Source organism: Oreochromis aureus, linkage group 5 (assembly GCF_013358895.1).
Source record: "Oreochromis aureus strain Israel breed Guangdong linkage group 5, ZZ_aureus, whole genome shotgun sequence".
In the NCBI taxonomy this organism is placed as follows: Eukaryota; Metazoa; Chordata; class Actinopteri; order Cichliformes; family Cichlidae; genus Oreochromis; species Oreochromis aureus.
The window spans coordinates 26,069,448-26,096,839 of record NC_052946.1 but is presented as its reverse complement, the minus strand read 5'-3'; the positions used below and the strand labels follow the sequence as shown (position 1 = coordinate 26,096,839).

The 27,392-nt window shown below is 41.3% G+C and overlaps 2 protein-coding genes across 7 annotated transcripts in view; one reads left to right on the top strand and one right to left on the bottom strand.

The window, feature by feature from the left end:
* Window positions 1-8,573, top strand: part of tasora (transcription activation suppressor a) — a 35,096-nt gene extending 26,523 nt beyond the window's left edge. For 3 of the 4 annotated variants that reach the window (XM_031733529.2, XM_031733528.2, XM_039612045.1), the window contains exons 22-28: window positions 363-485; window positions 2,032-2,191; window positions 2,376-2,484; window positions 4,558-4,736; window positions 5,129-5,287; window positions 5,501-6,290; window positions 6,605-8,573. In XM_031733529.2, coding sequence (XP_031589389.1) covers window positions 363-485; window positions 2,032-2,191; window positions 2,376-2,484; window positions 4,558-4,736; window positions 5,129-5,287; window positions 5,501-6,290; window positions 6,605-7,109 — 2,025 coding nt within the window. In that variant the 3' untranslated portion in view covers window positions 7,110-8,573. The remainder of the gene's footprint in view (window positions 1-362; window positions 486-2,031; window positions 2,192-2,375; window positions 2,485-4,557; window positions 4,737-5,128; window positions 5,288-5,500; window positions 6,291-6,604) is intronic. The other variant, XM_031733530.2, reaches the window with a different exon arrangement.
* A 766-nt stretch (window positions 8,574-9,339) lies between these two features.
* Window positions 9,340-25,475, bottom strand: ccdc66 (coiled-coil domain containing 66). Of its 3 annotated transcripts, none has more exons than XM_039612046.1 (21): window positions 25,314-25,475; window positions 24,090-24,148; window positions 23,829-23,851; window positions 23,422-23,661; window positions 21,451-21,709; window positions 21,202-21,352; window positions 20,892-20,986; window positions 18,875-18,927; window positions 18,373-18,465; window positions 17,017-17,154; window positions 16,702-16,934; window positions 16,489-16,573; window positions 16,253-16,411; window positions 16,030-16,108; window positions 15,332-15,409; window positions 14,137-14,359; window positions 13,828-14,038; window positions 13,639-13,691; window positions 13,154-13,320; window positions 12,215-12,324; window positions 9,340-11,689 (listed from the first exon to the last, which is right to left on the bottom strand). In XM_039612046.1, the coding sequence occupies exons 1-21, from the start codon at window positions 25,322-25,324 to the stop codon at window positions 11,549-11,551; spliced, it is 2,661 nt and encodes an 886-aa protein (XP_039467980.1). In that variant the 5' UTR covers window positions 25,325-25,475; the 3' UTR covers window positions 9,340-11,548. The 3 variants fall into 3 exon arrangements, with proteins under 3 accessions (XP_039467980.1, XP_039467981.1, XP_039467982.1); XM_039612047.1 differs by having other exon boundaries at window positions 15,332-15,406; XM_039612048.1 differs by lacking the exon at window positions 23,829-23,851.
* Window positions 25,476-27,392: the final 1,917 nt, after the last annotated feature.

Here is a 27,392-nt window from a genome sequence, read left to right as displayed (position 1 = left end):
TGGGCAGCTCAGTTCACACTACACGTAGAGCCAAAGGAAAGTCTCCAGAAATTGTTTTTTTAACTGTTTTTTAAATTTGGGTTTCCTTTACTTATTTATAAATAAACAGCTTGACTACTTTGACAAGATGATCTCAAGAAAATCGCAAATAGAGACTGTTTAACATGTCAAATATGAAAGAGGTAATGCCAGTTATTAATGCGAAAGGAGCTAAACACAAAGCTGCTGCTGTGTACGCAGAGTTGAGGAATTTTTTGTTGGTATAAATGTGTATAATCTCAGGTTAAATTGAAGAATAAGCCATAGAAGTTCATCTTTACTGACGCAGAGTTATTTTATTTGTGTTTGACGTTATGTTGTAGGAACTCCTGCTGAAGCAGGGTAACGTGGAGCAGAATCCAATCACCTTTCTGAGCCAAGAAGACCCTGACAACAGGCTCCTGGTCATCATTAAGAACAAGGACATAGCTGGACACATACACAAGGTAGTTAACAGCTGTAAAGTCTTGACGGACTCTGCTTTAATCCACACGTTTTGTCTGATGATGACATCTCCGGTTGTGGTTAAATGTCCCCTGGCTGGTACACTGGAGCTGCCTGTACTATAGATGTCAGCTGTTTTCACTCAAGCTCTCCAGGCCTCATTTTTTTAGACACCAAGGATTGCTGCATGTGGGTGAACCTGCAGCTTTCTAGTACAATGCAAATAAAGGGTCTAGTAGTCCTGTGCATTAACCCCCAGTAAGAAGTCTCATGTGTCCTACCTCCTCATGGGAGCTCCCTTGACTACGCAGAATATTTGCCTTTAAGGGAATGGGATTGTATTTTATGTACTCATTTTGTCATCTTTGTTCTTTTTACTTTAAGAAGTTTGTAGTGCAGTAAGGCTAACATGACACTACACAAACATTTTAAAAAATGGTATTGATTTGTAAATAATTGGACATGAGTAACTTAAGCTTATTATATAATATTATACTACTGTATATTTCAAATTACCTCAGCAGCTCTTTCTCTTTCTTTAAAGATGTAATGCATTCTGGGGTCAGCTTAAAACAAAGGCATATGTGAAATGTAAACCTGAGGTCAGAGTTCCAATGTGATCTTTGGATCCAAACTATAATCCCATATTTAGAACCAGTATGACTTCATGAATGTTGCCAATACAAACAAAGTAGCAGGTGAGCGGTGGCACACCTTAAGCTGGTCCCAAATTTGTGTCCATTTGTGTAGCTCTTCATTATTAACCTTTATTTAACCAGGAGTTAACAGACCTATACAAGCACCCCTGCTAACTGCTGTCTTTGATCACACAGAACCAGAATCAGTTTTTATTGAGTAGGTATGTGTACACATAGAAGGAGTAGGGCTCCGATTATTTCTTTGCTGTTTGCACAATACTGACAACGTGACATCAACATGACACAATAACGATATGTATACTAGATTTATGGTGCAAAGGTGCCGAGTCCAAACCTGTTGGAATAAATTTGGGAATATATATATGTGTGTGTGTGTAGCTAGCTAGCTACCAAGCATGTTTTTATACTGCAAAGTAGAAGCAGTACAATCAATGCAGCGGCTCATGTGATCACGGTGGCATTGTGCATCAATCAAATGCTGACTTAAAAGGTGGCCTGGACAGGAAAGACCAGTGCATTTAGAGCTTAAATGCTCTTACACACAGCGAACACAACACCTGTGTGCACTTTTAAATGTAACACTGCAAACAAATAATGTCTGTTGTGATTTCTGCCTTCTCTGTGGCAGGTGCTAACTGTAGGATAAACATTAGTACTAATGCCAATAACAGGTTTTCCACATATTTTTGATTTAATATGTATGTGCAGTATGCTGCAAAGGTTCCTGCAGTACTTAGCTGTCAGCAACTGCACTTTTTATGTGCCGCTGCTGTGAGGAATTGGGTTTTTCATGCTTGGCAGATGTTTTGATGTAGATATTGAGTCATGAGAAGCCCACACTGAAAACACACATACAGCAGCTGTGTTTATGTGTTTGTGTTGCTGTCAGATCCCAGGGCTGGTGTCTCTGAAGCAACACTCTGCTGTGGTGTTTGTGGGAATCGATACGCTAGATGACATCAGGAACAACAGCTACAATGAGCTCTTTGTAGCCGGAGGCTGCATCGTATCAGACGAGCTGGTCCTCAGTCCAGACTGCATCACTCACGGTAGGTCAGAGAATCAGAAAGCAGCCATGTAAATGTAGTGAAAAAAGCCTTGCAGTTCACATCTACACATGGAGAAAATTTTCTTTTTCACAAAGATAAAAACAGATTTTGTCTTTTCTGTCAATCAAAACAAATGCATTACTTATATAACTGTAGTGTTAATTAATGAAATGCTTTTCTGCAGAACAACTGGCGGCACTGCTGATGTTCCTGGAACAGCACAGTTCTCTAGAGAGTGTTTGGAGGTGGAAGATTCACTGCAAAACGCACAAAAAATTAAAAGAACAAGCCAGGTAGTAAATCTGCTTCTCACTGTGTAATGAACAGCCTTTAGCCATTTTAGAAACTATAGGTGTCACATTTCAAACAAGTTTCTTTTACATTAGTTTAGGCCTTACAGATTAACTGCTATATAATTCTAGCAGGATATGTAAACTTTTACTTTAAAAACTTTAAAGGAATTAAAAGAATACATGTGAAACTAACCTTAACTGTAAACAGGTCATTGGTGACCTTGTGGATAAAAGGATACAGTATTCAGTTTTCCAAACTGGACTACATTCTGACTGGAGAAGTGTAGTTGAATGGTAACAAAGAGAGGGATGGTAGTCAGAACTGAGGGGATTTTCCTATCAAAAGGAAGCATTGCAGATAGTCCGCTGAATGGTAAGAACAAGATCTGGGCTATCAACACCTACGCCCTGCCCGTGATCAGGTACCCTGCTGGAATAATAAGCTGGCCTGATACAGATACTTCCAGATACAGACGGACAAAATGGTGGTAGCTAACCAACCGGACATAGTAGTGGTGGACAAGGAATGAAAATGGCCACAGTGATAAACATAGCGATTCCAAATGACAGCAACATCAGGAAGAAGGAACACAAGAAGGTGAAGAAATACCAAGGGCTCAGAGAAGAGCTCAAGAACATGAGGAGGTTGAAGGTAACAGTGGTCCCAGTGGTAATCGGAGCCCTCAGTGAAATGACCCCCCAAGCTAGGCGTGTGGCTCCAGCAGATCCCAGGAATTGAATTGAATTGAAATTGAATTGAAAGCCTTTATTGTCATTATACATAGTATAACGAGATTAAAACAGCTCTATAAAAGTGCACATGTGCTTTAGCACATTATAAAAACTATACAATAATTTAACTATACACTTAATATAAATATAAATACACGGTACAGTACTGGATGACAGACAGACAGGCAGAGAATTGATGATATTTCAGTGCAGATTACTTTTTGTGCAAGTTTAAATTGAGTATGGTGATAGCTTTGGGGAAGAAGCTATCCCTGAGTCTGTTTGTTCTGGCCCGTATGGATCTGAAGCGCCTGCCAGAGGGCAGTAGGTTGAAAAGATGGTTGCTGGGGAGGGCAGTGTCCTTCAAGATGTTTCTGGCCCTGCTGAGACAACGGGAGTTATAGATGGCAGACAAGGAGGGCAGGGGGCAGCCGATGATTTTTGTGCTGTGTTTACCACCCTCTGCAGACTCTTCTTGTCTGCCTCTGTGGAGCTGGCGTGCCACACTGTCACTGCATAGGTCAGCAGGCTCTCGATGGTGGATCTGTAGAAGGTCACCAGCAGCGGGGCGTTCAGTTGCTCCTTCCTGAGCATCCTTAGGAAGTGTAGCCACTGCTGGGTCTTCTTGACTTGGGCCATGGTGTTAGCTGACCAGGAGAGGTCTGCAGCGATGTGGACGCCAAGGAATTTGAAGGACTCCACTAGCTCTACACATTCTCCATTTATGTGCAAGAGGGCAGGGGCAGTTCTGTTCCACCTGAAGTCCAGGATGAGTTCCTTGGTCTTGGTGATGTTAAGTGCCAGGTTGTTTGATGCACACCATTCTCCCAGTTTCAGCTGCCTGTAAGCCGCCTCATTTCCCCCTGTGATCAGCCCCACCACTGTTGTGTCATCAGCAAATCTGACAATGATGTTCTCTGGTTGGGCGGGACTGCAGTCAGATGTATAGAGGGAGTAGAGTAGTGGGCTTAGTACACAGCCCTGGGGAGAGCTGGTGCTGAGAGTGCGATGGGAGGAGATTTGAGCACCCAGTTTCACCCGCTGGGGTTTGTTGACTAAGAACAACAACATCCGAGGTCTCTGTCCAGAAGAGTGCAGTCCTAGGAACAGCTAAGATGCTGCGCAGGACCCTCAAACTCCCAGGCCTCTGGTAGAGCACCTGAGCTTGAAGGATAAAGACTGCCAGCAGCGGGGAGAGAGGGGATTTTTTTTTTTTTTTTTTTTTTTTAAATTCTGTACTGCACTTCCCACTCCCTTCAATTAAAGAATAAGATGTTTGAAGAAGCATCTACATCCTCCTGCAGGTTGAACTTGGATGATTTTTATGTGTTTGATCATCAGATTCAGGAGAGAAGCAGCCAGCCTGCTGGATTTGCTGTCAGCTTATCAGAAGCGGCAGATCGTGGAATTCCTCCCTTATCATCACTGCGACATGATGAACCATCAGTCGCCTGACCTGGACTGTCTGATCGAACTTCAGGGACGATACACGCAGTACCGACACACGATCTTCCTCACAGGTACGTATGTGTGAGCAGCAGTGACTCTCCGGGCACCTGATTAATACTGGCGACTGGTTACCTGATTGCAAACTAAACCCAACATCTGAACTGCATAAGCTTTTACTTTTTGCCTTTCCTATTTCACCTGACTTGGAACCGTGGAAGCGGTGTGCCTGAAGTGCATTTATAGGACGATAAATTCCACCAATAAACATTTGATCATTTGATTGGTCGGGTGGTTAATCAAATTTTTGTTGTTCATGATTGTGGCTTCAATTAGTTATGAATGACAAGAAATCTTCATGTTCTGTGCACAGTATGACTGCATGTACAGTGGCTCACCTGACTGTTCAGAAAATAATTTCATCCTTTAAAGTGTTTTTTTATTTTATTTTATTTTTTTTATTCAGAGCATCATAATGAGAAGTTCCCGGCCTACTCCAGCGGGGGCATTATTGTTGCCAATATCGATGAAATTCTGCACAACTTCTCCCAAATAGTTGGTTGTCATGACCCCAAGGCAAAGCAGCCAATCATAGATGACATGTTGTCTCCCAAAGGTGCCAAAGGTTTGCAATGTCTGCTCTACTATCTCTCCTACTTTTCTGTTTCTCCTACTTTTCTACTGACACTCTTCTCTCCTTCCGTCTCCTTCTCTTCAGATTCAGGTTTTAAAGTCAAGTGTTAGAAATAACATCCAACCTAATTTAAATTCAAGCATTCATTTAAATTTAAATGCAGCCTTGTCATCGATTGTGATGGGAGTGCTCCTCTCTCCTCAGGTTTCGGGGGTCAGCTGAGTAATAGTGACTGTGTCTCGGGTCCTGAATGCTCTCCGTCCATCTTCCCAGAACACAACCACTCGCTCTCCTCTATCACCCAACCGCAGCAGCTTCCACAGCCCAGCTCGGGCTTCCCAACCTCTCTCCCTCACCCCTCTGACCAGCTCGTCCCTGACGCCTCCTGTAAGGACGGGGTCCCTCGCCACTCAGACGCTGACTGTGAGGTTCTTCGACAGGCCATCTTACAGCTGCGGGCAGAGCGTCAGGCGCAGCTGCAACAGCTTCAGCAGCAGCAGCAGCAGTTGGAGTCCCAAGCAGAGTTGAGCATCAACCCCGTGAAAGGCTTCCTACTCAGTCCCTCCCCTCCTTTGGGTCAGGGAGGTCCTCCTGACTCAGTACAGCTCACTCCAGGCAGGAAAGCCGTGTCAGCCACTCTGGACTCGATTCACTCTGTACTGCAGCCAGAGCTGAGCAGCAGGAGAGAGGACAAGGTGGAGCCTCCTATAGAGGGATGGAGGAGAGGAGGAAGTGCAGGGAGAGAGGCTGAAGATCAGAGAGGCAGCACTCCAGTGCGAGTGGTGGGCTCACAGACAGGAAACCAGGCTACTGGCAATAATGGCACGTCAGCCTTTCTGAGCAATCAGAACGCAGCTGTAGTGACAGCGCTGAGTAATCAGACACATGGCGAAGCAGATCAACACGGAGAGCCTGTGTTTTCCAAAGCAGACGAAAGTAGTGCACCGCCCTGCAGTACCACCACCTGTCCAGCAGAGGGCGAGGACCGAGCAAGGTAACATAACACGCTGATTTGAGTCCTGCTCTTTTTTTTTTTACAGTTCAGTTTGTAATATGACAGAACTGCAACACTAACACTGTTCGAGTATTCATATAAAATACAAACAGAAAAATTAAACTTACCTTTAGAGTCGCAAGTGGCCTTTAGTGCAACTGCACTTTTTGGCACTTCTATGTACACTTCATTTTGTGGCCCAGAGGTTTCCATGTGATGCCGACATGCATCCATAAAAGCTGTGCTGATTTCAGTTTTCTACCTCTGACAGTCCTGTTCCTGCTCGGTCTCTTCTTCTGCTTCTGTTTCTGTAGTGAATCAAAGGACAGCTATGAACAGCCAATAACAGAAGATGCAGCACCACCGGGCAACAGTGAGGTACCTGGAAAAATCACCTCGGTCACAAACCACGAGAGTGTCTCACATCCTGCTCTGCCCCAACTACAACAGATCCAGCACCCTCAGCAACATGTGAGTGAGCAGCAGCAGGGTGCTACACACCTGCAGTACCCACCGACCAGCCAGCGGGGCATTGGTCTCCTTCACCCCCACCTACCTCGAGTCCACGGACAGCCTTTTCACCGGGCCCCCATGCTGGGGCCCCTGAATGCCCTGGGAGGAATCAGGGGCCTCCTGGGGCAGCCACCCCTGTGGCCTGGAGGTTTAGGACCTGGAGGTGCTGTCCCCCTGGTCTGGGGTTTCCAGCAGGCAGCTCTGGACTTCACGGGTCCTTCACTGCTGGGAGGGTACCACAGCCCTGCAGGCCAGGGCAGCTTCAGGTACAGAGGGGGGCAGCGAGGAGGCTTTAATGGGATGTAGACAACCAGCAGATTAAACTATGACCCCAGAAAACTAACAGCCAGGAGTCTGAACAGGCCAAATTCTGAGAGGTGTCCACACTCTGTTTCCAACAACAAAATTAAAAAAAAGATCACAGTTTTAGCCAGTTTATTGCACTACAAAAAATTTCACGTTGTTTGTGGTTCAAAAGTGGGTAAAACTAGAGTCTAAAAGTATGCAAGTTTCTGATGGTTTGTATAGTCTGCTTCTGATCCTGAATCATCCCAGGAGGTCAAAGAATCTGCATGTTTCTGTCAGTCAGGGCTCATCACCTCTTTTTATGTGCAAGACCCTGTCTTGAAAATGCCGCACACTAATTTTGCATCAGTGCTGCTGGTCTTTGTACAGTATTCAAACTTAAAAACACAAACTTATTCAGCCTGTACTGTAAACCCCAGGAGATATGTGAATGTGTGAATTAGCAATAATTTTCATACTTAGTTGATTTCTTTTAAATCAGTCTTCTAATGTTTTTCATTTAAAACATCAAAAATGTCAAAATGTTATTTCTCACGTAAAATGATTGACTGTCAAGCCCTTCTGTAGTTGTTTTATGCACCTCGGAGCGACTGAAATGTCTGAAGACATTTGTCTCTGATGGCTGGCAGTCTGAGACCAGATCAAAAAATGTTGTCCTCAACTACTTTCTGTCTCTTACTGAAGCTCTGTAGCCTCCAAAAGCCTCAAAAAGCACCAAATATATGTCGGTCTGTTTGGTGTAGTTGTAATAAATAGTAAGCCTGTGCAGAGTGTGGACTAAAAAAAAAAAAAAAAAAAAAAAACCCCCATTAAAGTACCAGCTGTGTGCTGAGCCTCAGCGCAGAAACCTGTTTACTATCTGAAAAACACTGAAAGATGAAGCCCCTTTCTCAGTTTTTGAACATGATTGAGAGATAAAAACAAGCACAGCAGTTGGTGTACCAATTCAGTGCTGACGTGGATACAGGACAGTTTCTGACTGATTCAAGCGTCTCATGTAAATCAGTATCATTTGGACCTTAAGTGTGACTCTTATTACTCTGAGTGGTAGTCCTGTTTTCCCAGATTCCCTGAACGCACCACAGTTTCACACTCTGGGAACGTTTAATAAGTAAAGTTTTTGTTTTGTTTTGTTATGAAGATGTTTTGTCTTTGTGGAAAATGGCACTGCAGAGTAACCTGTACAGGAGGCTGACAAACAGACTGCCTCATACCTGTGGAGGATGTTTATATCCTGTAAAAAACTTTACTTTGTACAGAGTGTTTTGGTTGTTACACTCTGAGCTGTTTGTGTTGAATTTTATGTAGGAAGAGACTGTGGAACAGACTGGTTTTAACTTAAAAAGCGTTTTTTATGTTTTCTTTTTTTATATCAGAGATTTTGTTTGTATTAAAATAAACATGTAAAACTTTGTGCTCTGAATGCAGTTATAACAGTCAGCATTAATGTTGAGGTTTTCCAAAGCTTCTGAGTGATCTCTTTTTTTCCTTTCCTCTTGCACGGTGCTGCTGTGGCGCTCGGCCTTTCTGCCTGGGGAAATCACGCAGTAGCTGTTCCCAGTCACAGGTGTCAGTAATCCCAAACAAAGACAGTGTAACAGGTGGATGAAGTCACAGGGATGTCACAAACATCTTGAAGACATCAAGCTGCCGAAGTCCTGAACGCTACATGCGTTTACACACTGTTTAAATACGTTAACCCAGACTCACAGACAACTTTTCTGGCACAGTGTCAGTCAGTTTGGATCCAACTAGAAGAAAATAGTACACTGATCAAAAAAAATGACAGGAACACTTTGAAAGTATGTCAGATTTCAATTTTTTGGGATCATTACCCAGAGGTGTTTTACTGGGTTTAGGTCGGGCGAGTGCGTAGGTCCTTCATCCTCCAGGAACTCAGTTTATCCACTATGTGAAACAAGTCGTTAGCTACTCTCCCTTTAAACCAGCTTTCTCCTGATTGGCTGGCCCTCACAAACTGAGGGTAGGTGGGGCTGTGTGTTGGAGATGACCCATATTATTAGCGATATCCCCTCACTATTACTGCCTGAAACTCTTTACAGCACTCCTGACCTTCTGGCTCACAGGGATTACTGTACATACACTTACCTCATTATGTGAAACTGTCTCAGAACCAGGGAACCAAACCAGAACAAAAATGAATCTGACCAGAATAAACTGGTGTCAGCAAGTTTTAACTAACTATGCATAAAAGAAATGAAAGTCAGTATAAACCACAGGTCTCCAAACATTTATTACATTTAAAATAAATAAAAAATACATCAGCACAATGAAAATTACACAGAAACACAAAGCTTCTTAGGCAGCAGAAAATAAAGAAACATTTTTTGTTCCTCACTTCTCTGCAGGAAAAATGGAAAAACTCAACAGTTGTCAGGTACCGTGTCGTTCTTATAAAAAAAGTGCATTTAAAAACATTAAAATATGTTCCTCATGTAAAGCGATTCACCAAGAAACTCAGCCAGTGAGCAGCAGGAGAAAGACTTCCCGTTTGGAGGAGGCGTTTCAGTTTCAGTGCTGTCTGTTTGAATTAACTTTAAAGGCTCACTCTGCTTCTTTTTTAATTTGTGAGACTTTTGTGTCTCTTCGAGAAAACCTCATGTTTTTAAGGTTTAGCCACTAAAATTTGATTAATTTTCCCATCAGGCTGTGAAATCTAACAGCCTCCCTCAGAGAAAAGGGGCAGATTTTTATCTTTAACTCATTTAATAGCGTTGGACTCGTGAGGAACGAACGAAAAACACAAAAATAAACTGAAGCCACAGGATGATATACGTCACCTCATTCTGCCGTCTTGTTCCAAAATCAGCTTCTCACATTACCCACAATGAAACTCAACCACCAACCTCAGCAGAGATGAGTTGTATGTAAAAGATGGACATCCAGGTCTAAGAGGTGAAACCAACCCATTGATCAGTACAGAAGCTGCAATTGCTACAGCTCGGGTTTTGATTATTGCAGATAACAGGCTCTGTGGGAAAGATGAGTAAAATTCACTAATTTTACTGTTAAACTCAAAACAGACTACACTACAGTTACATGACTTTAGGGGCGTGACCACTGAGCTCCTGTGTTTGGCTTGATTAGACTTAATGTTCCCCGACAGCTTCTGTCGTCTTGTTAGCAACCTGTTAATAAAGAATCTTCTTTGGGGCGAGTAAAACCTTCAAGTATTTTAAGTAGAACTAAATGTAAACTACACTAAATGTTGAGCACCAACCTTAAAACATAGAAAACAAATAAAAAATGCAACATTGAACTGAAGTCTGCATGTTTATGGCCATCAGACTCAAAAAAAAAAAAAAAAAAAAAAAAAAAGATAGTTTTAAGGCGTGTGTGACTGACATTTCGCTATCCTACGAGCATTTTAGTTACATCCACACTCCATCTGCAATGCCTAGTTTCAAAAACATCAGCTAACACATGGGTGATGTCACAGTGGCTATGTCCATCTTTTATATACAGTCTATGGCCACCCCTTGTTGGTGGTCTGTAGGCGGGGCGTCGATACTACAAAGGATTTCATCTTCAGCTATGATTCTTAGCTGAACATAGAGAAACGATTATCATCAGACTTTCATATCTGCTCAGTGCCCACGTCCACATCACTGGTTCACTGTCGCAGTCAAGTACACCTGCAGAGTGCTGGACGGTCAGTTTCCCGTCAGAGTCTTCAGCTCTGAGCCTCAGACACCGCGGCGTCTGATTCGTGGACCGCTCCCCTCTGCAGCTCTGAGGGATCAGTTTACTCTGACATATTCACACCAGTTCAGCTTTTATGCACCATGAACATTTGTCTTAACTCCGTTTTATTACTATTGTGCTTTTTTTTTTGCTTAAAACATGACACCTGTAGTTCAGTACTCCATTTCCTGGCTTCTTCTTTTTGTAAAAGGAATATTTTAAGGATATTCCAGAAAACTTCCCTGGTTTAGAATGACCCCCCAAAAAAGGGCAAACTTTGTATGCCTATTCATCCAGAACCTTTTCAACAGTCCAGCTGGTAGACAAGCAGTGTTGCAATTTCAGCGTTAACAGAATTTTGAACATCGCTGTGTCCCCAATGTTAAATAAATTAAATATTAAGAAAAATAATGATTTAATTTGGGTTTTTCTATAATTGAGCAGCTCATGAGAGCTACAACCATCTCTGGAATATTTACTCTTCCCTTTTGTGCAGTGGGAAGAAGAGTTTATGGAGAATTACACTCAGTGACTCATTCAGGGGTTGCTTGAATCCATTGTTAGATTAGTTTAACAGTGAAACAGTAACAAACTGTCTATCTCCTGGTCATAGGTGCAGTGGAGTCTACTGCTGATTTGTGACATTGTAGTGCGCTGATCATCTGTCCCCTCAAGGGCTGGACCTCCTGAGGTCGTCAAGTCTGAAGGACTCTATAGTATCAAAATAAATGCACTCACATGAGAGTGCTGAGGTTTTTATTTGACACAGGTCGGAGGTCACGTGCGGTGTGATGTTGAGGGAATCCGGTGCTCGTCGTGACACTTTGGGAAGGATTCAGATCTGACTCTAGCTCCCGCTGCTTCAGTAACAAACCCTGAGAGCACACAAACACAGTTTGTACAGGTGAGGATGCTCATCACTCATCGTCTTCATGTGGATCAACTCAGGCGTGACGGGGAAACTGTTCTGCTCATTGTTAGGCAACTGAATTTACTGAGAAGAGGAGAGCGGCAGACAGCTGGGTTTGTAATAAACTGGCAGAAACTCTGTTACAGATATTATGTTTCTGAAGACTTCAGCAGATAAAGACGGCAGACTTTATCTGCTAACCCTGGTTTCAGGGTCATCATACATGATTAGTAAACCTGACAAACCTAAGTTGGAGAATGATTACTTCCTGGCTCTCTTCCACAGTGTGTCTTTTGTCCCGTCTCCGTCCCCCAACCCCCTACCAGCAGATGGCTGCCCCCTCCCTGAGCTTGGTTCTTTAGCTTTATTCCTGCTAAAAGGGAGTTTTTACTTCCCATTGTTGCCAAGCACTTGCTCACAGCAGCTTGTTTGATTGTTAGGGTTTTCTCTGTAATGACACCTTGTGTGGGGGTTTTCTTGTGCGTGTTACCTGGCGGAGCTGAGCCAGGCATCTGAGGATCTCCTGCTGTCGGTGTGTGTGGGTGTTACGAAGCAGCTCTGGGTGGAGGAGGGGGTCTCGATGTGATGGAGGAGGCGCTCCTATACCAGGAGAGAACGTTTATTTAGATGCAAAGTGATCCACAGTAACACGTTCAGAGGTTTTTCTCTGCATTTATTTGCTGCAGTTTGTAAATTTGCTTCCTGAAAAAAGGTTTTGAGTTACTCCCAGAGGTGACCAAATGGACTGTTTTTATCCGACTAAAGATCAGGTAGTTATCATGATTGTCTACCAGAAAGAAATAAAGATTTATCTGTTTCTGTGCAAAGACTTTCAAAGTGACATTAGATGAAACATAAAACTGGTGCATGTACTCTGACTATTCATAGTAAAGCGTGTAGGTACGTGAACATTTCTGGGAGAAAGAAACTGGAAAAATGGGAGTCGTTCAGGAGGTGCTTTAAATTTTGGGAAAAACCAGAAAAAACAGGAGTGCTGGAAGTTATGAGGATACAAAATGGACCCAGCTTCCAGGGTCAGAATAATCCTGAATAATTTTGTTTTAATGGCCACCAAGGGTTATACCTTTGGCTATATAAAGATTATGTAGAAGTCTGTGGGGAAATTACCTTTAGCTATGACCTCCGTAAACACTTTCCTGATAAGTTAATGAGCTCATTCATTATTTTCAGGCTACACTGAAACATTGAGCCTATTTGTAAATTCTGGTGATTCTAAGAGTGAGAAAGGAGAATTCTGCAAGATATTTCTACTGTCAGGCAATTAATTGATTGGTTTTTAATGTTTTGGGGACTTGTTGGATATTCAAACCCAAATCATTTCCTCTACTGGATCGTAGAATTTGTGTCAATGGTGAGGCTGGAACTTGAAAAATTTTGGGATCATTAAATCTAGTTTGGTGTGTCTAACCTGAGTGTGTGAGGGGTGGAGGAGTGTCAGCAGCCTCCAGAGGGTCCAGGTTGAAGACTTCATCAGTCCTGACGTAAGGAATGAACTCCGAGACCAGAGGAAGAGTATTGGAGGCATGCTGACTCTGTGCTCTGTGTTTGACTGCAGGGACAGGAGGAGAGCGCCCTCTGGAGGACAAAAAAATAAACATGAAAAAGCCCTTTACAGTGTCCATTTTTTGTTTTTTAGTCTAGAATAAAATGCACAACCAAACTACCTAAAAACTGGCTGAAAATACAATCTCATAATGATTTTAATTGTGGGCTGACCAAAGTTAATACAGTTTTCCATTTATTCCATTAGTTTATTTAATTTAGTTAGTCTTATTTTTCAGTTTACGTTAGTTTAAAGAGTGAGTTTGCAGGTAAGTTTTTATCATTTTGTATATTAAAATACACAGAACACGGACATCCAAGTCTCAATAAACATCTACAACAAAGTCTCACCTTTCAGTGTTTAAGCCTGTGGAGATGATGTGCCCTCTGGAGTTGGTTTCCACCTGAAACAGTAGCAGTCATCAACACACACATCCACCTGCAGCTGGGAGGGTTACAAATGACCTCCAGCCAGCAGAGAAAACTAGAAGTAACAAAAGTCTTCATTTTTAAGAAGTTGGTATGAGGGGGGAGTCCTACCTTCCTGGTGGGACTGGTTCTGGTTTGCATGATGTTGGGGCACAGGCGAAGCTCCTGGGGTGGAGGAGGAGGAGGTGGGTCAGTCCTCGGCAGACAGGTCCTCTCCTGCAGAGCGAGGAGCTCAGCTTGCCTCTTTAGTCGACTCTCCTGTCTGTTCCTCTGCAGAGAAGCTGGGTAACGCTCCGAGGCTGGAACGAACCGACGGTTTGGTCTGAAGCAGAGCATGGGTATGGACAGATTTTAAAAATAATATCAATACAGTCCCTGTGTTTCAGATGTATTACAGTGTGATCGTCTACGAGTTTCTACCTCTGCGTGTTCCACTCAGGTCTCCTCTCGTCCCTCCTGCTCTTCTCTGTCCTGGCAAACGGCTCATATGGGTCTCCTCCAGCTGGCAGACAAATGTTCTCCTTTCCTGTTCTCAATGCTCTGCTCCTGCTGTTTGGAGGAGGGGCAGCAGTGGGCAGAGATGGAGGAGGCTGCACGGAGACATCTGGAGTCTGAGCTCTGAGCGGGAGAGAAGGAGCAGCTTCTGCACAGAGAGAGGGATACACGAAAATATACAGATGTGAGGCCTTTCACCAAATATTAAATAGGGCTGAAACAAAAAATGATTTGTACTGTACAGGAAATAATGAGCAGCTTTCTAGAAATACTGCTCCTTCACACAATGAAAGCAAAAACAAAACAAAACAAAAAATCGAGAATCATTTAAACAAATTTTGAGTCTGACTGTTTAAGTTTGTAGGACCTAAGAGGTAAAGATGACACCACTACAACTTTATTAATATATTCACAGAGAGCCTCTTCACTTATAGTCATTTATCTTGTAGAAAAACTGAGAAAATATAAAATACTGCAAAGGTATTAGATACCCATATAAAGAGAGGGCAAAAGTGTGAAAGAGACAATCGTTGATATTCATATTAAACATGGACACATTTTCCAACAATGACATCACCTCTAGCAGACTTCAGACAGTTCTGTTTTCCTCCACTTAGATATGAATGATGTCAGAGTCGATGTCCTTAATACGGTAATATCAGGCACACAGCTCCGACTGTGACCGCAAATTTGCCTGCTGTTCAAACCTTTCGGCAATGGGGAGCCTATCAGAAACAAGTAGTCTTAAAACGGAGAGTCTGTTTTAGACAGAGGATTAACTTCAGGAGCTGCACCAAGGCTCGGTCAAGGATAAAAAAAAAAACTTTTTTTTTTTTATAACTGTACATCATGAAAAGCTTCTCTAGAGAGAAAAATCTGAAATCGTGCTAATTTAGTCATAAACTAGAAAGTAAACTGGTACTTATAGTGCATTTTCTGCTCTAATTGAGGACTCAAAGCTCTTTTTACTCCACCCTGATGCGGCACTGAAACATTTCAATCTCACAAACATGGAAACAGAATTTTTTTAGTGGCTCAGTGAAGATAGACTTGAGAGACACAGACATACTGTCTCCCACAGCAGCAGTGTAAGTGGGTGTAGTAGCATTAGATGCGTTACCTGTCTGTACAGCAGCGTCTTTGTAAGAGAAAGCCGAAGTGCTGGTGTCCTCCAAATCTTCAGCCTGCCTGGTAACTGCTGAAAACACAAACAGACACACACACACAGAGCTGATTATTACAAACATGTTTACTTTAACATCATCTGCACCTCAATTTATTTTAATCAGCTGTCACCAGTGCTACACAGGGGGGAGCAAATCCTGAAGCAGGTGTGTTTAATAAACAGTTCGGGAGTGAAACGCTCTCTTCTGTCAGAAACCAGAAAATATTAAACATGAATGAGTACCATTGAGTTTGTTCCTTGGTAGGGTACTTATGAAACTAATTCCTGTGGGTGGAAATCACTTTCATTGCTGTTTATCCGTCTCTCAGCAACAGTTTTGGTTCATGGCTGAAGTGGATTACATTTCAAGTTTTTAGAAAATGACTCCCTCCATAATCCTCACAGTGGTTTGATCTACTGTTTAGCACTGATTTACTTTGCCAACTATTTCTGAGGCCATGTTCTGTAGTTCTGCCACTCAGTAGAATAAAAGATATGCATGTTTGGACCCAGACTCTATATTTTTAGCAGCTTTACCATGTGGTTGAATCCTGTGCTTCAAAGCATTGATTCATTACTGAGCAGGCAGAGTAAAAATATTGGTGCATATTTTCAGATCTAAAGTGCAAAGACACTGCAGAAGTCTTACTGACCGTTGGCCTCCAGTGCCTGTTGCAATCTGCCATCATTGCTCCTTTTTTTTAGCTGCTCCTCCTGATCAATCGATTGCTCCTGAAGATGAAGAACACAATGAAACAATTGCAGATAAGTACAGTTAGCTTCATCCTCATCAGAAAATGTTTAACAGAAAACATGAGAAATAAAGGAGTGCAGAGAGTTTACGTAAATGTTTCTGTATAAGAATCTCTCTCTGACCTTTTCCCTCTCCTTCAGTGTGTCTATCTCATACTGTCTCTGCAGCATTTCCCTTTCCAGCGCCACCCTCCTCTCTTCTTCCTCCTCCTCCCGTCTCCTCTTCGCCTCCTCTCGTTCTCTTTGCAGACGACGCTCCTCCACTTGGGCTTCGATAGCTCGCTAATAGGAAAAGATAAAGTTTATTAAATCTTGGTGAGAAAAACCTTCACTGATCTCTTCTCTGTGTCTCCTCCTACCTGCTGTTCAAGCTGTTTGAGCCTCCTCTGCTCTCTCTCCTCTATCTGGGCAGGATCCAACAGGGAGGTCATGGTCCTCAGATAGCTGTACGTACCACATGAAAACAAAAAACTAAATATATACACATATACATCTGCAGCTCATCTCAAATAAGTCACCATGGATCGTGTACAAAGAATCTTTTAAATATTTGACGAGACAATCCTTCCAACCTGGCCCTGGTTGGGTACCCACGGGTTGTGTCCACACTGTTTCCTGCGACACTATCTGCTCCACAGCTGCTCGTAGCATCCCAGACGAGCGAAAGGCTTGACAAGGGCTCCCAGTCTCCCCGTTCAGAGCTGCTGAACTGAGCCGGTGGCAGCGCTGATGGAGCTGCAGGCTGGACAGGAGGCCTCCTCTGCAGCGAGTCAAAATGTGTAGCCCAGAGCTCGTGGTCCTCCGCCTGCAGACACAACAACACCAGACTCAGGGGGACAACTTTGACCTCTCAAACCTGGCTGGTCTGTGCCGTGTCCCTGCTGTACCTGACTCTGCAGCACTTTCTCTCGTCTCCTGCGCTCAGTCATCTCCTCTCTCTGACGGTCCAGCTCCTCCAACCAGCGCCTCCTCTGTTCTTCTCTCCTCTCAACACTTAGCATCTCCTCCTCCATCGGAGTGACCTCCTACAGAGACGGCAGGATTTAATTTTAATTCATATTTTTTGTTGCCTAAACACATACTTAAGATCACAGTTAAATTTTATTGTGAATAAATTTTAAACAGACACACACACACACACACACACACAAAGAATATGCTCGAATTCAGTCAGCAGCAGTTCTGAAATGAATAACCCTGAACTGCATAGATAAACAACACTTGAGAGAAATATCGGATTCAATAAATCTTTTCCCCTTTCACTCTCCCAGTGTGATATTTAAAAAAAAAAAAAAAAACTCCAATGAAAGCGACATTTTTTCTGTACTATAAGTTAGAGAGGGATTAAAAGGCAAATAACGACAAGTTAGGGAAAGTTATGTTACTGAGAATCTTCTAAAAATCTTCAACTGCACTTTACTCTTAAAGAGTAAGGTATAAGAAAAAAAGCAGATAAATGCTTCATCTGATTTAATTAGTATTTAAGGTGAGATGGAACATGTTTTATCTATTCCAAAAGTTCCTGTTCCAGCGGCTAAAACAGGAAACCAGTAATGAAAGAAAACAGCTATTATTGAAGCAAAATGACAAAAAACCCCAAAAAAACCCCTGAAAAAGAGCTGAACTAAATACAATAAAATAAAAACAAAAATCTGTGTAATACACATTCAATTGCTAAGTAAAAAAAAAACTAAATATACAATAAAAAGACTTGAGTAAAATAAACCAACAGAGTATATTTTTATTTCAGTTTTTAGTGTTTTTTGTAATTGCTTAGTCACCAGGGTCTGATTTAGACTGCGGGTAATCGTATTTATGTTTAACCTGTAATGGACAAGTACAAGCACAATTACCTGTGTGGTTGTATTCTGGTGTTTTACGTCACATTAACATCATCTCTAGAGATAATATATCTAACTGTAACCCACAACATGCAACAAGTACTAAAACACATTTTGTAAGATGCATAAGATCATAAGAAAATAAAGAATCCAATAAGACCAATCCACCCATCTATATCCATCCATCTAATACAAATAAAAAATTACTGATAATTGATTAAATATACTTTTTCTGTTAGTTACAAATTTAACTGATGTTTAGTCTTGCTGAGGACAGAATGGAAAGTTGGTGTTCTTACATCAGGAAAAGTGTGATGGTATGAAGATATGAAAAAAAGCTACTGCATGGCTGCTCCAACCTCAGTGTTGATTTTATCTGTGAATTAAAAGTACTTTTATTACCCCGAGTCTGAGGCTGGATCTGATGGCTGGCGGCTGCTGTTTGTGGCCGATCGAACTCTGCACTGACAACACACTCTGTGTGTCCTCCTCAGCCTGAAAAACACATACATACACAAAAGGCTTTTACACATGCTACAAATAAAATAAAATACATCAACCCAGAGTCCAATCACGTCCTGCATAAGCCTGTATTCTTCTTAACTGACAATAGAGGGCGACAGCTTCATACTGAATAAAGTATGATGCAAATAATTCAAGCACATTTTGGCTATTCTAAGAGTCAAGCCCACTTTCCTAAATCAATTCATCCATTCCAACTAATTCTTGAGCATTACTTAACACAATTCAGCTTGTAGTTCTAGTTGTAAAAGTTCTAGTTTTAATATTTTTGGAACAATGGGTAAAATTTTAAATCAGCAGTTTAATTATTCAAAAAAAAAAAGAAAAAAGAAAAGAAAAAAAACATGAGCACAGAAACTCAGAGGTGAAATATGCACTGTACCTGCAGTCTGCTGGGTGCTGAATGTTGCTGCTGCTTTAAGGCCACCTGTTCATCTAACCACACACACAGGCGCACACGCACACACACCAAAACACAGTATTACTTTGATAAAGCACTCACTGTCAAATGAAACCAGTTTGACTCTTTGATAACAGTTTGATAACCATATGAGGTCTCAGTCATTGTTAGTGTTGAGCTATCAGTATGTCATTTCACGTTACCCATAAATTAAAATAAACTTCACAAGGTTAAACACTGATTTTGGAAAACAAAAAAACAAACAAAAAAAACCCCCTGTTTTTCAAAAGTGTTGAAACGTAGTACTCAGAGTCTTAAGTCAAAGTCAAAATCTTACTTAAATAACACTAAAAAGGTTTTAACATCGAGTACTCATTATGCACACTCTGGTGTAATTGTGCTCTTGGAGCCGTTAAATTGTGACCATATAAAGAAATGGTCATCAACAACAGTCAGAGAGCCTGTGGCGTTCACATCATGAGCAGTTGGTATTAATGGACTCAAAGTGTGCCAAGAAAACATTCCCCTGAACATTACACCACCAGCAGAAGCTAGGACTGTTGACACAAGGCAAGTTAGGCTCCACGGAGTTAGGTTTTTGTTTCTGACTGAGCATCTGCAGACTTGGTACTACAGACTACATTTTGCACTTTGGTTCGTGGTACCAGTAGGTTGGAGCAGATTCTCTGTTCAGCAAAAAAGGGACTGAGTAAATGAAATCTGTCCTGTCTGGCTTCTGACCTCTCGCTGGATGTTTTCCCCTCATAGTTCAGAGTAAATCTAAACACTTGTGCTGAAAATCCAGATGGTCTAACTAATAAGTAAAATTCAGAAATCAGTGAGGTGTGTAAACACTAAATTTCCATTTTTCAGGTCATGAAAGTGGCTTTCTTTTTACTTGATAAGACCAGACTAACTTATGTTGAATATATAACACAATCCAGTGTAAAATAAAGTTTCTTTAATGACAGCATGCTCAAAATGCGTTATATATTCTCTACAGACAGAATATATTTTATACATGCAACCTGTGGAGCCATATTTTACTGACACCACTGAAGCAAGTCTTGCTGCAAAGTGACTGCAGGACAAACTGTTCGTATTATATTTTCTCAAGAATTCAGTTTGTAAAGCAGAAAATGCATAAATATAATTTCATACTTTGCTCTAATCTGGTGCCATTTCTTTCTTTTTTTTTTTTACACTTCTGACATCATACATACAAATACAACACAGAGTCATGTGTCCACAAACTAAAGGCATATTTGTAAATGGGCTGTGGGACAGAGTCTGAAGAGTTCTGAAGCTACTGATTATAAAATGACGTATAAATGGATCAAGTTTAAAGTCTCAGAGCTCTAATGTGCACACAAGAAGTACACGTAATGATTTTCTGCAGCATTGCTCACTTGCCTTACATGCAGCACCTGTGTGTCCTTTGCTGTGTAATTATTTTACATTCCTTATATTTGTCTATTGCCCATTCCTCTGATTAGGATTCTTAAGTAAGCAGAACGATCAATTACGTGCAGAAGAAAAGTGAAATGACAAGCGAAACACCCCCTTTAATGTGCAGCAGAAAGCCTGAGTTGACTGAGAAAGTGATAACCATCACTGTATTAATGGTCATCTCTTAACTTTGGTTTTAAGCTTTGTCAAGCCAGCTAACCAAAAGAAATCACAGCTGTGTCTAATTGCTTCGTAGTACGCCTCTCTGCTGTTTCATAAATAGCAAAACCAGCATTGCAAAGTGACTGACATTTTTCCTCATTCTGATTTTTTAACATCAACTGAGGCTTGACTTTAGGTTGCAGTGAGTAAAGACAATATAAGATAAATCAATAATTAAACTCTTACTGTTTTTGCTCTTTGCTGTTCAGCAGGTTTATCAGAGCCATACAATGATGCTCAAACTCTCTGGTAGAACTGTCAACATTTTTAATATACATGAGGATTACTGGTTTAAAATGCCTGCATGTGTGTGAGTAACCGTACGTACCGAGTTCTTTCTTCCACTGAGCTTTCTTAGCTTCAATGGCTGCCTTGCTGTCCGACTGTCGCTCTTCCAGCCAGCTGAACATACCTCCAGACAACCTGAAGAACAACAGCATCATCACAACATCTTAAAAAACTTGAATTTTTTTGATCTGCTGTAACAGTGATGTGACATTCCTGTTGTCTAATTATATTCATGCTTGAATTAAAGAGTCAGCTAAATTCCCAGAGTCCTATACACTGACTGCAATCTACAGTAGGTATGCATCAAAAGGAATTTGATTTTGCCACAAGAACTGTAACAAGCTCCTCACTTGTTGTCTTTCTGTTGTGAGGTTCCCATTGAATCTGTTCCTTCTCCATCTCCTTTCTTTACTCCCTCCCCTCCTCCTCTGTCTTCCTCCTTCATATTCCCTCCTCCTCCTCCATTCTGTGAGTAGCCAGACTTTGAGCTTGCTTGATTTCCTGAAAGGGAAAAAAAAAAACAAAAAACATATGAGCTTTTTAAATTGCTCTTAACTCTGTGCTTCAATCCTTCTCAGTACACCACTGCACCACTCTACCATTGCTTCCTTGAATCTTGTCATCCTCTGGTGGGTGCTGCATGTTGCTGGAGGTCTGGACAGTGCTGAGGATGTGCTGCAGCTCCTCATTGGTCAGACACACCATGCTGTCCTTCAGTGCTGCATCCTTACTGGCTGCTGGGTCTTTAAATCCTGCCTTTCCAGCTCCTCGAGTCCTAGTGTTTCCCGCTTGTCCCGTTTTCTCACCGGCTCTCAGGGGCCCAAGAGTAATACTGTGTTTCTGCCTGTCAGACTTCACCTTCAGCAAAAAGACAGAAAATCAATGGATGAGGTGAGACAGTTACAGAGTTATTTTAAATTTAAGGCAACTTACAATACCCTATTTTATAAATAGTGCACAGTATGGACAGTCTGTTGTGGTGAAGAGAAAGCCAAGTGTTAAGGTTAAACTGTTAAATTACTGGTGTATCTGTAGGTCTTTGACGATGACCTACAGATAGTGCCTGAATGAAAAAGATTGCAGATACAAGCAGTACAAATTAACTTCTGCACAAATGTGTCTATGTTCAGTCATCCAGGAAGAGCTCAGAGTAGACCTGCTGCTCTTTCACATCAAAAGAAACCATGGTTAAGGCATATAACGAGAACAACACTTTACAACTGGTGTTTTAGGCATTTTCTACTAGGAGATGACCCCACAACATGCTGGTGAGATCATGTCCCTCAGCAGGCTTAGAAGGGCCTTTGTTTCCCCACCCGGACGAGCTGGATGAAGTAGGTAGGAGAAGAATTTCTAGGAATCTTTGCTTAGGCTGCTTCCCCCATTGCCTGCATCCAAATAAGTGGTAGAATCCAAAGAACCCCAAAATATTTGAACTAGACAGTAATAACTCTAAACCAGTAGTGCATCAACAGAACAAAAATACAAAACATGAAAGACACATACATATGTATATAAGAAATATTTACATGAGTATTTATAAGAAAAAGCCCCATGTCCTCTGATATAATGCATCTCCTCCAGTATGTCAAAACAATGATCCTTGAAATTTATTTTAATTTTTTTAGGAAGTAAACAAAATCACAGGAAGGTATATCTGGAAAGTGAGACAGGTGGTGAGCAAAGATTGTGTTGGTGTGGCAACCCCCCCAAAACTGCTGTGTTTTTAATGTGCTGTGTGTCAGCATATGATGGCACCACAGTTCAAACCCTTTCCACCAAATGCTCTCTGTCAGATGCCTCAGGACATCTGACAGAACATTCAGCGGAAATCTCTGTTGACAATCTCATCCCAGGAGACAAATTCTGTGAATTATGGAAAAAAAAAAAAAGAAAAAAAAATGTAATGAGCACACTCCTAGTCTTGCTTTTGATGGGCTGCCTTCTGGCTTGGAAACTGTGCACTCTTGTCACCAGCAATGATCCCTCACACGAAATTTGTGCCAGGCTGAAACAGAAGTTGATGTTTGCTTTCTGTGCATGTTTGAGGTCTATGATTAAATCATAGAAGAAAATTGGTGCAAGTGGTCATAACTGGTCTTTCAGAGAGTTCTGAAAGTGGTCTTTAGATGCACAAGAAGAAAAGAAGGTCGATCACATTTAGATCACAAAAAAGAAGAAAATTATCTTCAAAACAACTGAAGTGAAAAAAGTAAAGCAAGAAATTACAATATTACCAAAAAACAAACAAACAAAAAAAACAAAGAAAAATATAGTAGGAGACTGAATTAAAAAAAGCAATACAAATTGGGAAAAAATGTCTAGAAATAGAACAGCCAGTTAAGAAAAACAGTAAAAAATGTGAACAAAAACCATTGGAGCACTTCAGATTCAACAGAAAGCAAGTGAAACTAACAATGACATGCTCACTCGGATTTTATGTGTGAATGGTCCAAGTCGGAGAGGAACAAACAAAAAATAAAAAATGTTTTGTTATCATTTTATTATTTCATAGAAGCTTTTTGAAAGTGTGTCCAAACGTTTACAGGTATGCTAAACCAGATCCTTACCTTGGCCACAGCTTTGACGACGCCAACTTTGTGATGATCATGTGTTTTCATTGAAGTCAAGCTGGCACTCTCCCCTTCAGTATTGGAGGTGACAGATGCACCTGCTCCTCCTGCCTTAGTCCTGGCCCCTCTGTGCCTCATTGCCAGCTGTCGGAGTGGATGCTCCTCCCCCTGTACATCTGACACACAGGAGGCCTGCCGGCAGCTGAGGATGTTTGCTGCTCTAGGCCTGAAGGACAGCTGTGAGGAAACACACCAGATCAGACAAAACTATAACAGTCATTAAGCCGACAGACTATCATGCATTTGTTACCGATTATTAGAAACATAAACAATATGTCACAAAGTATTTGGATAAACACACTTTCATGAGAATATAATAGCCCAACTTTAAATTGGAGTCCTACCTTTGCTGGATTTTTATCAACACCTGCAGTGGAACAGGCATGGGAGTAGTAAGTATAATTTCAAAAATAGGAATTTTACATAAAGTAATCTTCACAGTGTCAAAACACAGCTTTACCAGGAAGGTTAACTGACTGTTAACTGTGCGTTTGTTAACAGGATTACTCAAAGAGCTATGGATAGATTTGGATGGAAAAACATTATTTTTCTACACATCCAAAATGAAGATTAAAATGTAGATTATAAAAGCTTAAAGGTCTCACCATGACTGAGCAAAATCAACTTGGGTTTTCCATTTTCAAGTTCAAAAAGCAGGCCGTCCCTGTTCACAAAGACAACATCGATTAGGGCACAGAAAAACACAATAAACACCAAAAATTATATTGTAGCTGTACTGCACTTACAAAACAAACTGTTTCTACTTTCATTTTTCAAAGTGTGTTTTGTCCAAGTCCAAATATGGACAGGATCACTGAAACAGCACTCAAATAACAACTGTCCTACCACAGGAGGGTCATGGTTTTTCTTCACTTAAATGTCCCATTTATGAAACGTCACACAATCACATCTTATTTGCTTAGTTATGAGTCAGTACAGGGCAAAGATCGATACTCTATTAAAGTCTCATTATCTAGTCTAAGTGGTTGGTGTATGCTCAATTTCCACTCCATACTTTTTTATTATTGTACTACAGAAGCTTTACATATTAACAGTTCAAAATAATCCTTATTTATCTTATAGTGATGATGTGAGTGCTGACAGAAGTAGTAGGATTAATTGTGAAGTGTACCAAGCTTTACTCTCTGCTGATTCAGACAAATGCTGCAGAACTGATCACATTGTGCTTCACAGTACAAATGAATAATGACCCAAAGCATACCAAAAAAAGCAATCTAGAGCAAGCTTTTCAGCTACTGAAGACCAAACTGAAGGCTTAGAAATCCACAAACTAACAGAAACTGAAGGTGTCTGCAGTAAGTCTGCAGAGCACCTCAAGTGACGAAAAGGATTGTCATCCAAGTATTTAAAACAACCCTTGTATTTAAAATTGTGTTAGTTTGCAAAATTTATTTTGCGCACATAACAATGAGGCTAAAAACGGCTTCAATTCCGTAATAGTTAATGCAAAACCTGGAAAACTCAATTAAACGCGGAAAACTGATGTACAGAAGCAAACTTCTAACTGTTCGACTATACTTAGGGCTCCAAACCTTCTGCCCGTAAATCAATACAATGTTAAGATGTTTTGGTGCACACCAGTCTCACGGTGAAATTTTCTGAGATGTTTGTAAGGACTGGTTAATGGGACCTTTGCGGGTTGACCTCCCCTCTTTTATTACTACAATGTAGTGTTTTTAAAATGGGTCAAGTTATGTATTGATTCTCTTTGGTTTTAAGCTAAAATAATCCCCCTTCATCTCACTGCGACACATTCGCCCCCGTGTTAGCCTAAGCTAGCTCCCATTACCGTTATAAGGAAGACTCACCCGAGATTCATGCCGACAGAAGACGGCTACGCGTTTACCTAGGGCCGTATAAAACCAGATGTGGAAACTCAGCACATGACGTACAGCTTTATAAAAGCGCTTTTGTCAGGCTCTGACTGGCCAAACTGCTAGTTCCTCTATGTACAAACAGTGTACGTTCGTTGCTGGCGACGACCAAGAAAAGTGTCACTGATTGGCTAATTCTTGATCGTGTTTAAAATTAACAGCCAATCACAAGTCTTCATTAGAAAGATTTAAACGATGTTGCATTTGAAGTAACTCGGAATTAGGTAAACTATTAAGCCCTTTTCCCATCAGCTTGCTACCTCTATTTGTTTATTATGTGTGCCTATGACATGAGGCACACATATTACTATTCGTCGGATTTATTATTATTATTATTATTCTTCAGTTTCCGCCTGAAATTTTGCAGCGAAACTCGCCCCGCAGTTTTGAGACAAGCTTCATATATGTTACCTCATTTTGTGCGGCTGGATCAGGAATGGTGTGCTATGATTTTTGGTGTTTATAACTATTATAGTTTTTAAATATTAATATTTTAGTGAAAATTTTCCCGCTTCTCTGCCAAACAGTTTTGAAAATAGGGTTACATATGTTAGATCATTTTGTGCGGCTGGAGCTGGACTAGTATGGTATACACTTTTGGTGTTTATGACTTTTATAGTTTTTGAAATATTTAGATTTTAGTGCAAATTTAGGCCAATTTCCATAGAAACAGACTTTATTTGTGGTGGGTTGGCTCTCTCTAGTGGTATACCGGGAGTAGTACGGCTGAAAATCTGTATGCTTGTTACAAAACTCCATATCCCATAATTCATAGCACCCCTCTTCCGAGTTAAACAATGGCGGACACCACTTCGTTTTATATGTCTTTTATTCATGTTTCTAGGTCACAAAATACACTTTTAAGATATTTTCAGGCGAGAATGTAGGTGTGTAAACTTCAAATATCTGCTCGTTTTATCAAGACATCCCATATTAGCGACAATTCTCCTAAGTGTTGCTGATAGCCGGCTAGCTAGCTAGAGCCGCTAGCTTAGCTAGCTAGCGCCCCTTCGTGAAAAACCACCCAGGCTTGGCTGATAGTGAGGTGGCTAAAATTTGTTTAATCGCCTGATCGCTCGGCAAGGGTCTGTGTCTTAGCTGGACTTATTTTTCGTTTATATGGGCCGATGATGCTGGTCGATGTGGAAAAAATAACTGAGTTGTTTGGTGGTGGAGCTACAACAGAGGGCAGCTACCCACCGGTGTGTGACAGAAAGGACATGCCGCCAACGAGACATATGAGGCCGGGCAGGCGATTGCTAACGCGGTGGTCAATCATGGATCAGGGAAAGCGAAGGCAGGAGCGTGAGGTGAACTGAATTTCAGGTAAGAAGTTATGAACTGCACTCTATTTGGGTCAGATATAAACAGAGTTTAGGTGTAGTTTATTTTCGTTGTGCTGACTTTTTACAATCGTACTGCGTGCTAGCTAGCACGAGGGGAGTTTATATACAGCTGTGTGCGCGCTAAGTTACTGACGTTGGACTTTATTTTATTCATAATGGTTAGTTCGTAGAGTTGCCGTACAAACGGAATCGTGCCACATTATTCAGAGAAAATATTACGATTTATTCTGTCGTTACTGAAGCCTCCCTGTCATTCTCTCGCCTGTTGAAACTTCAGTCATGAAACTGATCAATGATCGGCTTTTCTCTCTTGTTTGTTTATCGCGCTAAACAACAGCAGCACGTTTAAGCTTGATCAGCTGTTGTTAGAATCATGGATCAGGAAAGCGAAGGCAGGAGCGTGAGGTGAACTGAATTTCAGGTAGGAAGTTATGACCTGCACTCTATTTGGGTCAGATATAAACAGAGTTTAGGTGTAGTTTATTTTCGTTGTGCTGACTTTTTACAATCGTACTGCGTGCTAGCTAGCACGACGGGAGTTTATATACAGCTGTGCGCGCTAAGTTACTGACGTTGGACTTTATTTTATTCATAATGGTTAGTTCGTAGAGTTGCCGTACAAACGGAATTGTGCCACATTCAGAGAAAATATTACGATTTATTCTGT